Source organism: Coptis chinensis, chromosome 1 (genome assembly GCF_015680905.1).
Source record: "Coptis chinensis isolate HL-2020 chromosome 1, ASM1568090v1, whole genome shotgun sequence".
Taxonomy (NCBI): Eukaryota; Viridiplantae; Streptophyta; class Magnoliopsida; order Ranunculales; family Ranunculaceae; genus Coptis; species Coptis chinensis.
This window is the reverse complement of record NC_141456.1, coordinates 32,803,648-32,817,112: the sequence shown is the minus strand read 5'-3', so window position 1 is coordinate 32,817,112 and position 13,465 is coordinate 32,803,648. Positions and strand designations below refer to the sequence as shown.

Here is a 13,465-nt window from a genome sequence, read left to right as displayed (position 1 = left end):
TTGAAAATGGAACTAAAACTTAATTAATCTACTGAAAACTAGATCTAGAATTATCTATATTGTTTTAGGTCTAACTAGCTACCATTAACAAAGAGCTAAACTTTGGTTTTTATACTTTCAGATCCAAAAATCGTGCATGGGCTTGGAGCCATGTTTTGGGCCAGAGAATCAGGCCCAAAACCCAATTCTTTCAGTCCAAAAAGGCCTCTTCAGCTGCAGTTAACTTCAACAGACTTTTTGTCTACTTCTGCTCCTCTGATTGGGTCAAGGCTTGGACCATTGGAAAACGCTTTCCGAGCCGGTCGTTTTGACATAAGGTAGGCTTAATTCCGAGGTCTGAGTCCAAATATACGGCTTTCGGAAGTTCTTCCGACTTTGTGTGCTATTTCTGCCCGCGTCGAATTTTCAGCTTTTGACCGGGATTTAGAAAGGCTTTATCTTCTTGAATCTTGGCCTTTAATCATGGAACTCCTTAGTAACCGACCTTTGCTCCTTTATCTCGCTAAAGTGGCACATTTCTACACATAATGGACTTTGAAACCTGAAATGCATAAAACACGTAATCAGTGTTAACTCTTAATTATTACTCACATAATTGGTCTAAAAGTATGACTGTTACAGGGTTAAAACTACAGTTTTGGGCTCTTATCAAACTGCTGCTTTCATTAGTTCGAAATTGTCTACAGAAAATCTGCCCCAATCCTTTGAAATAAAACAAATACATAAATTGATTATGGTTACTGTAATTGTTGTGGGTGAACTAGGTAATTATATATGCGTTTTATTGGTTTGAATTGAGGGTGATTGTTGGTGTCGTGAGAGGCGGGCTGTCGAAGCTTAAAAGAAACTGTTAATGGAGTCGCCTGTCTTGTTTGGGTTGGTTTGAACTCTTGTTGTTTTAAATGTGTTGATTGTTGGTTGGTTATGGGTTATTGAGGATTGATTGGGTGATGTAGAGTGAGGGGGCGGCTGTTGGGAGCTTGAAGACGCATCAATGACATCGAGAATCTAGATCTATAGTTGGGGAAGTGTTTTCGAAACTTGAATTTGGAGTTTCTTGGTGAGTTAAAGTTGTTTGGTTTTTGATGAGGGGTGAAACTGCTGGATTGGAATGAGGATGTGAGGAGTGGTGGCTGGTGGTGGTAGGCGGTGGAGGAGAGCTGCTCACCAGCTGTGGGAGACGACCTGTTGGTCGGTTGGGCTTGGGTTGGGCCGAAATCTATTTTTGTTTTGGGCCGAAATCAATAAGTTGTGTTGGGCCGAAATCTATTAGTTTTGGGCCAGTTCTATTTTGGATGGGTGATGTCCATAAAACTTAAAATAAATCCAAGTGGGTCAGGTTATAAATTTATGGGCTTAAGTTTAGATTATGATTGGAAAAGACTAAACACTTTAGGCCTTTGGCTTTGAATTTTTGGTTGGATGAGTTTAGGACTAGTTGACTGCTGTTGACCCTTGGCAGGTTGACTTTGACCAGTTGACCAAGTTTGACCTTTGTCTCGGCAAATGATTCGGTCTATTAGGATAAGTCTAGGGCTGTTAGCGTGCTTGGCGTTAGGCTAGGACTCTATATATATCTACGTGTGTACGTGTATTAACTATTATGTGATATTTTAGTCTTTTATGATATACAATACTATGACACTTAGACATCGATATTAATAACACGTGAACCAAAAATATAAGAAACAAGAAACTCCTTCGTTCTCGGAGATAATATATGCAATAAAATCCAATAATGCGTAAACAATTTACCGCAACCTTTTAGATCTCTCCACGCATCAAGTTTTGGAAATGAGACTTATGACTGAAGATGTCATGTGATATGTGGGCATTTATTGAATGTGCCATAAATGGCCCATTAGCGTTATAATTGGGTATTCATTGAATGTGCCATGAATGACCCGGGTATTCATTGAATCTGCCATGAATGACTAGATTGTTTGGACTGCCCTAGAGAGGAACTAAGGTATCGCTTTGCGGGTTAGTTGTATTCCTTGAGTGTACGGGAATGTAGGGTTGGGTATTCCTTGAATGTGGCAGGAATGACCTAAGGTACATAGGTACTAAATGGTGGGTGTATAAGAAAAATAATTGATTAATTAATAAGAGAAATTGATTTGATTGTACGGGTGTGCTTGGACTTACATTTGAATATCTATAGCATATCTACATATGTTATATAAAAGTTCTAACTTTTTTTTGTAGGAGGGTAGGACTTAATAACCTTTTGTGTAGGGACGCAGTCCTACCCTTATACAGCAGTGGATATCGGTAAGTTTTAATTCAATGACTTAGTTATTAAAACAAGTTATTATAATGAGTTAATAAAATGGAAGTCTTGCTTGGGAAGAAACTATGCCGGTTGAAATGACGGAACTAGCTATCTTCCAAGCTGAGAATGATTAAGTTAGGATATATTTAAAGTGATAGTTTGATAAGTAAAAACTGGACATGTTTATATGTGGTTAGTCTACTCATACCAGCAAATTCCATTTTGCTGACCCATGTTTGCTCTGTTTTGGCAACGTGGGTGTGTTCTTGGGAACATAGGTGGAAGGCAGTGGAACCACGGCGTTTGGTTTGGATTTGTTTTACGATAGCTCTCGCCGCGACTCAATTTCGGCTGCATTGGAAAAAACATTATTTGTTCCCGACTCTTCGATCTCCGAGGTGTGACGCACTCTCCACTTCCAAAAACCCATAAACAGTTTAAATATGCGGATAATTAAAAACCAATAAAGATTTTAAACTTAAACAAAAGTCATCTTCATTACAAAAATTTACAAATGAAAATGCAAATAACCTTATCTCAACTGAAAACCTATATCACCTCAAAGGAAAACAAAGCCTATCTTGAAATGCGACGCTACCGCAAACCACGAGCAGCAACCAATCTTCTTCAACACTAAACCTGTCAAGACTTATCAACTATGTTCATTGAATGAACACACCCGATAAGCAAACATGCAAATCGGGCGAAGGATTATAAAAATGCTTTGTGTGTAGCTCTAAAATACAACATATTCTTATACAAATATATACACAAACCTTACGGCAGTTAGTTCCTCCACGAGGCGCCTTAACTTCTAACACTAATACAACATCCTTAAGTATAATAATTAAGGCAGGTAGTTCCTCCACTGAGGCGCCTTAACTTCCCACTAACCACACAACAGACTATACGTATACTAAATAAGGCATGTAGTTCCTCCATCGAGGCGCCTTAGGTTCTAACTAAACAAATAACCAACATATTACCTTAATTAGATTATTAAGGCTTTCTTTGTGTGTCCCTAAAATCACGTCGTATCTATGTCTTACCTAGTTTCCCTGGCTACCACAATCGCTACCCAACGCCGAACATGTACATCCACATGCCTCCCCTTACATAATGTACCACTCCGCGTAACTACCTCGAAATGGATGCGCGACACCGTAAATCCTCACACGGAAGCCATTATGTAAGTAATGCCACTATTCGCATAAAATATCGCAAGATCTCGTTCTATTTTGCTTAACGGAATAATCAAGCCACTATTCGCTTTCGCCAGAGGGCCATTCAAATTTTATCAAAACGCCGGATGGCCAATCACATTACTTACGCCGAAGGCCATTCAGATTAACCAAACGCCGGAGGGGGCCAATCATTATTACTTACCGAAGGCCATTCAGATTAATCGAAACGCCGAAGGGCCAATCACACGAGTTGTGGTAGCTAGGTTCTAGGATTTTTAGATTCGTGGTTTATTCAAGTGTCATCTATTTACGACTCATAGTAATTCCATTATATCAATCGCGGTCGATTATCTTATTGCACTAAGCCACACATATTTAGAAATATCTCAATTATATCTCATAACAACTTTTATTCTTTCACGTGCCAATATATTATTGCACTACGCCACAATCCCGTGGGAAATATCCACAAATACTATACTACCTCATAGTAGCATCTCACATATATAATAATGGAGTGCTTATATATTTATTTCTCCCAAACATATTGCATTATATATATATCCCAACATATTATATAATATCACAATATCAACGTCAAATCTTATTTAGATAATGACCACCAAATTTATACAATTTACAACATAAAATGCAGCACAATTAAACAGTCCACAGTCCACAATCAAAGCCCAATATATATATGCTTTACACACTACTCACGTCAAATCTAAATTAGATAATGACCAACCAAGTTATACAATTTCCGATAACATTTTATTACTACATTTGTCCATATAATCAAATGTGTGAAAAACTGGAAAAGTCAACATTCCACAGTCAACGGTCAACGGTCAAAGTCAAAGTCAACACGTCATGGTCGAAGTCAACACATCATGGTCGAAGTCAAACTGTCATTGTCAAAGTCAACCCATCATGGTCAAAGTCAACCCATCATGGTCAAAGTCAACACATCATGGTCAAAGTCAAAGTCAACCCATCATGGTCAAAGTCAAAATCAACATGTCATGGTCAAAGTCAAACTGCCGTTTCCATGTTCGACAGGTTCAGGGTCATAGCCATGGTTCATGGCTAAGGGCAATGTGCATGGCTCATGGGCTCATGACCAAGATAATGGTTCGGACCCAACTGGCCAAGCCTAAACCTTAAAACCCGAAAGTCTAAAAGTTGAAAAACCCAAATAGATCTATTTTAAGTCCTATGGACTAGCCCCAAGCAATATTAGAATTGGCCCAAAACTTTAGACTGAACTGGCCCAAAACACAACCGAAGTTCGTCCAAAAATGAAACCGCACAATCAAAACAAATGAAACTGGCCCAACAAAACAAATATTAGAACTGGCCCAACAATTTAAAATATAATCGGGCCCAATCAAAACAAAACAAACCGGCCCAACCAAACAAAATAGCCGGCCCAAAACAAAACCAACCAAGGCCCAACTAAGATGAAAAGTGTCATCTTCCAACCAATGACCACCACCAAAACCGCCACCACCAATTTCGGGTCGACCACCCAATCAAACCAACCGAAATGAAGAGGGTGTAAACCCCACCACTTTAACAAACACAAAAAATCCTCTAAATCATTCAATCCTAACTTCATCAAATCTAGATCTAAAAGATTTTATCTTTAGCTGCCATTAATGGCTTCCGCCACCTTCAACAAATCCCTTTACACACTCAAACACAACCCTTTCAATCGACAACCAACACAAGATTCAAAACACAACCAAAACAATTCAAACTACAACAAATCGCCCCCCACCCCAAGAGATCACAAGATAATGGCGTTGGCGCCATTATTAACCTCTTGGGAGCTTCCAATGACTCTATGCTAACCACGGACTAGCAACCATAGCATAGCAACCACTTAGCCCCACAAGATCCCAAGAACACGATACGGACAGGGTCGCCGCCATTGATGCTCTCTTGAGCTTCAACAGGTTCTTAAAAAACGCACTACCCAAAACAACCTTAACAAAACAACAATTAACGGTTCAAAAAGTCTACTCCGATATCTCCGGTCATAGCTTTTCATTATTGATGCTCATGTCGAAGCTTCGGCGGTTCAACATCAAATAGCCCAATAAGCATAAATACTCAAATCCAATTCTAATATTTAACGAAGGTTTAATAATCACGAGACACGATGAAAAAGAATGAACAAATAAAACGATTTCGGTATACCGGTGAAGTAGAAAAACTAACTACTCACCTTTATGAACAGCTCGACGAATCCTCCCAAATCATCGTTTTTCTCAACGCTCCGAAGAACAAGCTTCAAGCTCGCCTCCATTTTTAATATTTTTATTCTCCCAGAACCCTATTCTCTAGAACAATGTGTTTATATACTTGGGTCTGAAACCCAAGCCCAACATAAACCCGGGCCCAAAAAACCAGGCCCACATGTATCCAAAATCCAATCCAGTCGATTTTTAAATAAATAATTTAATTAATTAATAAATAAATAAAATAAATACGTATTTTAAATACGGGTGTTACAAGTCCGGAAGTTTAATTTTATTAGGTCTGATCTTTTTGAAAACATGTAATAACGTAGTTTCATATCCATCATGACATGAGAATACGATGTTGAAGACCTATTATTCTTAGAGTTTTATATTGATGATTTTTGAACGGAAGATAGTCTTTTAATAAAGTGATGGTTGAGAAAGTTTGGAGATATTTTGTTGTTAAGTTGATTCTTTATGATGTGGGTTTTAGGTTTTAACATGTGTTGTATCCACCCCGTCATAGCCTGGGTTTTTAGACAATTGAACCGAGTGGTATTTGAGATATTTATATTTCAAATATTCACTTTGTAATTGTTTAGAAATTCGGGATGTGACACCAGCCTTCCCACAGTTGTAGCACTTGCCCTTGAACTTAGTAAGCGCACTACTCTCTTCACCTTGAGCTTTGTCTTAGCGCTTCCTCTTTCCCTTAACACTTGATCTTTCCACAACTTTGGCCTTTGCCACCATGGGATCCTTGCCCTTCTTCTCAGATAGGCGGTTATCTTCCTCTATTCTTAGACAGACAATCAGTTCTTCAATATTCATATCTTTGCGTTTATGCTTAAGATAGTTCTTAAAATTCTTCCAAGATGGTGGTAATTTCTCAATCATAGCAGCCACTTGGAAAGATTCTCCTAGGGTCATTCCTTCAACAATGACATCATGGAGGACTATTTGAAGTTCTTGGACTTGGTTTATGACGGTCTTACTATCCGTCATTTTGAAATCAAGAAATCTGCCAACTATGAATTTCTTCATGCTAGCATCTTCACTCTTGTATTTTTTGTCCAACGAATCCCAAAGTTCCTTAGCAGTCTTGAACACACTATACACATTGTATAATGAGTCAGCCAACCTACTAAGGACATAATTTCTACACAAGAAATCAGCATGAAACCAAGCATCCTTAGCCAAAACCTTCTCCTTGTCGGTTTCATCATGACTTACATCAGGAGTCTTATCCCACAGAAATCTTGCCAAGTTAAGGGTGGTCAGATAGAAGAGCATCTTCTGTTGCTAGCACTTGAAATCAGTTCCATTGAACTTTTCAGGCTTCTCCCCATGAGAAACAGAATGGGGAACAACAGTAGGAACAGTAATAGTAGGTGTAATTGGTGGTGTTGCCATATTCTAAAATACAACCACACTTTGTTATTCTTTTAAACCAAAAAAGAACAGAAAACAGAAACAAATTCTGTTCGGTAAAGAAAAAGAAAAAAAAAATCTGTCTTAAGTTGTTAGGAATATACAAGTTAATTATACTTACATTTTACCAATTACCAAACTATATACAAACCTTTTCTCTTGTAAGTGTCTTGTACTTCTTAGTTAAATTTGAGCCTAGTGTAGATACACTATGTCCTTAAGACAAATTTTCCCTCTCACGGTGCTTGAAGGTTGATGGGAAACTGTCTCCCAAGATAGAACGAATTTGTTTCTATAGAAAGTTAGCACTTCAATTCCATAGAATCAGCGAACACAACATAGTATTTGACTAAGAATCGTAGGAGAAGAGAAAGATCGTAACTCGTGTGATCCGGTGTGTCTTTTCTCTCCAAATTCATCCATTATTTATAGGTGAGTGGTGCCTCTTCGAAACAACACAGTGACTCTTGGAAAAAAATAAACAACTCTTTGAAAAGTCACATGTTTCAAAAGACACACCATTTCGGCATAAAACACCAAGCTTCAACCGGTGTCTATTTCGAAGGTCACACCTTTCGCGATAATCGCACTATTTTCAACCAATCGACATTTCGAAAAGTCGCACCTTTTTGGCATAATGCACTGTTTCGAACTAGTGCATCCTTTTGAAAAGGTTTTTCTTACTTTAGTACTGTTTCAAGAGAAATTCATTTCATCTCAAGTGGGTAACTTGGGAGACAAATTACTCATTCATATCTCAATGCATTTGTGCAAAGCAAATCAATTTTTCTAACAACAAGCACTATAATGGTGTGATACTTTGGTGTCCAGAACTTGATCTTAATTTGTTGGTGCACTTGATCGAACTATTTTAGAGCGTAATCTTATCCAATAGGCGCTCATTAGCCATGGTCGCAGTAATGATCTTTTCGTGTAATTAATAGGAAGTGATGTCTTATTATTTAGGTATTTTGGAACAACTTCATGTAGGAATCGTGGCATATTATCTGTAGATTGTTTGGTGGGTGAATAGAAATTCAGTATGGTGGATTGAAAAATAGAGGTCCCCTGATATCTTTAGCTGCTGTCTGGTTTAATGAATAACATTGTTTGAGTTTATAACTACGTAATAACTGCACAGTTCTATTTGCCTCTCCCCCTCTGATCCCTCCCCAGTTATTATGTTCTTTAAGTGGCATCTTTTCATAAACATCGTAATGTAAGAAATCCAATGGTAGAGTAGTTCAATCAAAATGTGTATCGTTGTTTTACACAAGTGCACACACCAATACACACCGAGAGAAGAAAAAGGGAAAAACAAATCGAGCAGGACACTGCATCGATCTTAAGACGAGGAATATCAAAATGATTTCTGAAATACCAAAGACAAAAGGAAAGAGAAGCAAATCACTAGTCTCTCTTAGGGAAAGAAAAAAGAATTGGGCGATACATATCTTATTCCATGCTTCTGTATTTGATATTAGATGACGAGCTCAGGTGTAGGTGTGAGTTTAGAGATAAATTCATCAAAGTTCTTTTCTGAACTTCCACCTTCGCCCAATGCTTCCTTGGCTAAATTTCTCCATTTGATAGCATTCTTCCTAATTTCAACACTTCTCTCTCCTTCCAGAACTTGTTTGATGCAGTGCTCTATTTCTTCTCTTTTTACTATCCCATTCTCATCTACACTAACTCTAACTCCCGTTCCCCAAACATCTTGCACAAACTTAGCATTAGTTGTTTGATCGGTCCATTGTGGCATTGCCACCATGGGAACTCCCAAGCTCAGTGCTTCAATTGTTGAGTTCCATCCACAATGTGTCACAAAGCATCCGAGTGCTGGGTGCGCCAATACTTCCAACTGAGGACTCCATCTAACAATCAAACCTTTCTCTGATACTTCTTCTTTGAATTTGCTAGGGAGCTTCTCCTCTGTTGTTGCTCTAACCACCCACAAGAAGTAGCAGTTACTCTGCTTTAATCCGTATGCTAGTTCTTCCATTTGTTCTACACCCAGTTCTGCCAAACTCCCAAAAGACACAAAGACGACTGAATTATTTGGCTTCTCGTTTAGCCAGTTCATGCATAAGCTGCTATCAGGCTTATAGATATTGAGTTTGTAATCTGTGTCATCTGGGATGCGCTTGTCGAGGTACATGGATGGTAATGTTGGTCCAATCGTTCTTAAAGGGCTGTCTTTTGCCATATATTCCACAACCTGATGAAAAGTATAATAACAAGAATGATGTGAATTGATATTAAATGTTAAAGAAAAAAAGATATATATTCAATAAAGAGTCAATAAAAATATCCTTCTAACTATACTTCCAACGATAAAAAAAACAATAACTTCATAGGATTGTGACAGATTATTAATAACGTAGTAGCTTTGGAGTCCCAATAACTTGTTCTTGTAGATTTAAGCAATTTAAAAAAAGTGTGAATTCATTATTTTGTCTTGAATACACAAAGAATCTGTGTCCAGTTACAGTGATTGAGTAAGAACGATAAATGACACGGCTAACAAGAAACTAATTGTCAACAAGAACGGTTCAAGTGCTACGCACGTTTTTCAATCTCCTCTCATTTACCATTTCTCTCTCTTGTCCATTAAAAGCCCAACACCTTTTCTCTCTCTTTTAAATAGGATTAAAATAGGTAAATAACCAAAAAATAGAAAGGCAAATAACAAATGACGAAATAACCAAAAGATATATAAAAAATATTAAAACATTGTGGCCCCACTGTATAAAAAATATTAAAAATTTGATAACTGTTGATTTCTTTTCAGTGGACACTTAGTTGGTTTCTGTTCTTTTGGAGCTCTTGGAGCAAATTCCGCTGGAGCAAAAAATTACTCGTAATTCTGTCCTAATTGATATTGTGTTTGTATAGTGTGAATAATTACATTATTTATTTATTTATTTTTTCAGTTTAATTTTTTGACTTTATTGAGTCCTTGAAAAAGTAAAGAACGACTAGATCACACAAATTCCTCAAACAAGTACAACGATTATCATCCACACATTTTTTTAGCGAATTATCTCACTGGCCCTCTTTTAAGAGCTTGACCATGAAAATTTATGCCAAAACGTGTATAATGTTTATCGAGGGTATTCCGACGCTACTGTTTATATGCTATCTCATTCACTCACGCTTATATATCCCGTTAATCTGCAAAGAAAATTGCAACTGCTCGTTTGTGTGTAAAATTATATTTTTACCAGGCATTTAGTTCCAATTTTATCTGATGTCCCCGGAGGGACAGCGGACTACCCTTTAGTTCCTCCAGTACTAACGATGAAAGACCTTGATAGAATCTGTTAAAAGGAAAATGGCAAATGCATCATTTTGAGCTACAAACTGAGATAGGCTCATCTGGATTACGAGAGCCACAGTCTTATACTCTTATTGATTTATGGCAAGATGCAGAGCAAATTCTGGGAGACACATGTCTTTAATTGTTTTGTGGACAAGTTTGTTTTGACAATAGAATCAACTAATAACTCATGGTATTGTGGAGGGGGGATCTCAATTAATATGTAGTTAATGCAGTTTTTATCAATATCTATGCTGGAAGCTTGTTCTCAAATTCTCAAACCTTCAAGCTACTCTAAACTGATATGAAAAGAATTGCTTACTGACCTCAACTTCCAACTCTTTGTAGGTATTAACGAAAATCCAGTCTGCTTCTTTAAGATTGGAGTATTGATTCAAAAGCATCTTAAAGTAAGCTCCATAGTACCCAGGCGCATAGAAAAAAGACGGCAAGTCTTTAGGTCTGAGTGGTGGTAATCCTGGAATACTAATAGGAAGTGTCGGGTCCGCTGCTGCATATGATTCAGGGGTGTCCAAATGTCCTTCATGGAATTGGTAATATATGTTGTTAACAGCACAAGACTGGGTAAAGAATGCTCCTGCTTGTATTCCAAACCCATGAGCAACATCCAATGCCCAAGGTATAAATGTATCATAAATCACACAACTCACTGGATAACCAGAACTCTGTTGTTTCTTGATGACTTCAGTTAAGGTTTCTGAACCAACAGTTGTGAAGCGTGATAGATAAGCATCCACACTTACTGCAGCCGTGAAGCCACCATCATCATAGCCATCAGAGATCATCTCAACTCCAATCTTGCCAGTTTCTGCATGCATGGACTTGGAGATGAATTTGGTGACAACTAGTGTTGCTTTGATTCCTTTACTAACTATGCGTTTAGCAAACTGGTGCATAGGGTTTATGTGGCCTTGACCTGGATATGGAACTATTAGAACATGAGTCCTTGCTTCGTTCTCCATTATGGCTCTCTCTCTAGATTCTTATGCTTATTATATAATATAATATACAGAAATGCACTATAGGCCGGAGTAAGTTTTGGCTACAGCTGAGACAACTTATATAGCGAGTACATTTAATTTTATTTTGTCGATGTGCATGATATGCCGGATATGGTGCAATAATGCTGAGGTTCATTTCTTATTAAAAAAATCATGTGGCAAAGAAAGTCTAGTGTGATAAGGAAATAATTGAACATATTTGTTTCGGCAAAAAAACTCAAAAGATTTATTCGTGAGAGTTGTGTTTGGCCATACTTGATTTCTTTAGAGGGTAATTATTGACAAAGTTTCTATTCCAATCATTTCTTCAAGAGGATTGCTAGCGTCCTGCCCCTTTAAAAAGGTAGGACTATCCTACCACTTTACAGACAAGAGATGGAAAAATCTAGTGGTACAGACTATCCTACCCTTAAAAAGGGTATACCTATTCCACAAGTTTAACTTCATTTGTTTGAGAATAAGTCAAGTAATGGGAAAGTAACTAAGAGAGATGGAAAAATTAAACTTATGAGTTTTCAAGTTTTCTCATAAAATTGTGAAAAGAGAGATAAAAAGTGGAAGGTGGGAAGATAAGTAGGAGAAAAAGATGGAAAAATCTAGTTTGGTTTTGTTATTTTTTGATTTACCAAATTGTCTTTGGTAGTCTCTCTAATTACTGACATAACCAACATTTTGTTCTAAGTCTATCTCCAGTCCCCAGTTATATTTTTTTGGCGGGTAGCATGGTAGGATGATCATGCCCATCAAATGGGCAAGACGCTAGCAATTCTCTTTCTTCAATTCATCATGTGATAACAAAGAGAGCTCATCAATTGTGAATTTATGATTATACCTATATTTGAGATGAGGTTGTTCGCAATCAATCATTTGTGTGGCCGTAATCGAATTTACGACCAATAATTTTCTCCCTGGAGATATTGCTATCTGCCACTCAATATCCAACAAACCGCCAAACCCCCCACGAATAGCCAGCTACCAAGTACCAACAGATTATTATCTTTATTTTCGAACTTCCTAAATTGCCCGTGATCAAAGTTAAAGGGGAAAAAAAAGTACAGTTGGTTACACACATGATAACTATTGGCGCATCCATATGATCTCCCAAAATTATGACTACAAAAATAAGAGTCCTGTATCCTACACCCACTGAATTAGATTGGGCACCCTCTGGTCCAAGCCCAACAACTAAGTCCAAAGCAATACCACCCCCCTCTCCCCCAAGATCGTTAAGGCGCAAGGAAGCGTGCGCCTAAAGCGCAAGGCGCGGAGAGATGTTTTTTTGTGCCTCACCTCAGCCCAGGCGCGGATACTAACATGAGGCGTGCACTTTTCACGCTTTTGTGTGCTTTTAGTTGAGGCGCGCGCCTTATTAATTTTTACAGTTTTTTCATTTTTTTTTTTTTTTATAATTTTTGCTATTTGTGACACATTTACTGTCACACTCCGAATTTCGATAAATCAGATAATATAGATGATATCCGACTCCTCGATATCCGAGATGTGACAACAACCTCAAAACCCAATCTATATCATAACCCTAATGAATAATAACACATGCGGAAAACTAATACAATAAAATACTCAAAACCATCCACTCATCATTATGAATATTTGTGATCGGAATTAAGTTACAAACTTCTTCACTTAATAATCCAAAAAAAATAATAAATTAAACATATGTCCCCAACAAATTCCACTACATCTCTGAGGAAAAATGAAACAACATCTTATTGAAAATAAAATGCTAACATCAATCACGAAGCGGTCAAATTCACCTTCTCGAACATCGCCTAACCCTATCCAGCCGATCGACTATGTTCATATAAGAACACACCCGATTTAGCAAACATGCAAATCGGGTCAACATTATAAATAATGTTGGTATGAGTAGCCTTAGAAACCATTTAGACATACATAATATTTCACTCTTTACATGGCGGTGGTTCCTCCATCGAGTATTTTAGCTTTTTAAGGTAGTTAGTTCC

At 37.6% G+C, this 13,465-nt stretch overlaps 1 protein-coding gene across 1 annotated transcript; it reads right to left on the bottom strand.

Annotated features, from left to right (window-relative positions):
• Positions 1-8,359: 8,359 nt before the first annotated feature.
• LOC147523533 (UDP-glycosyltransferase 74F2-like) lies at positions 8,360-11,586 on the bottom strand. Its single transcript, XM_086598940.1, has 2 exons — positions 10,785-11,586; positions 8,360-9,357 (listed from the first exon to the last, which is right to left on the bottom strand). Exons 1-2 carry the CDS (start codon positions 11,439-11,441, stop codon positions 8,620-8,622), a joined length of 1,395 nt encoding a protein of 464 aa, XP_086455066.1. The 5' UTR covers positions 11,442-11,586; the 3' UTR covers positions 8,360-8,619.
• Between the last annotated feature and the right edge of the window lie 1,879 nt (positions 11,587-13,465).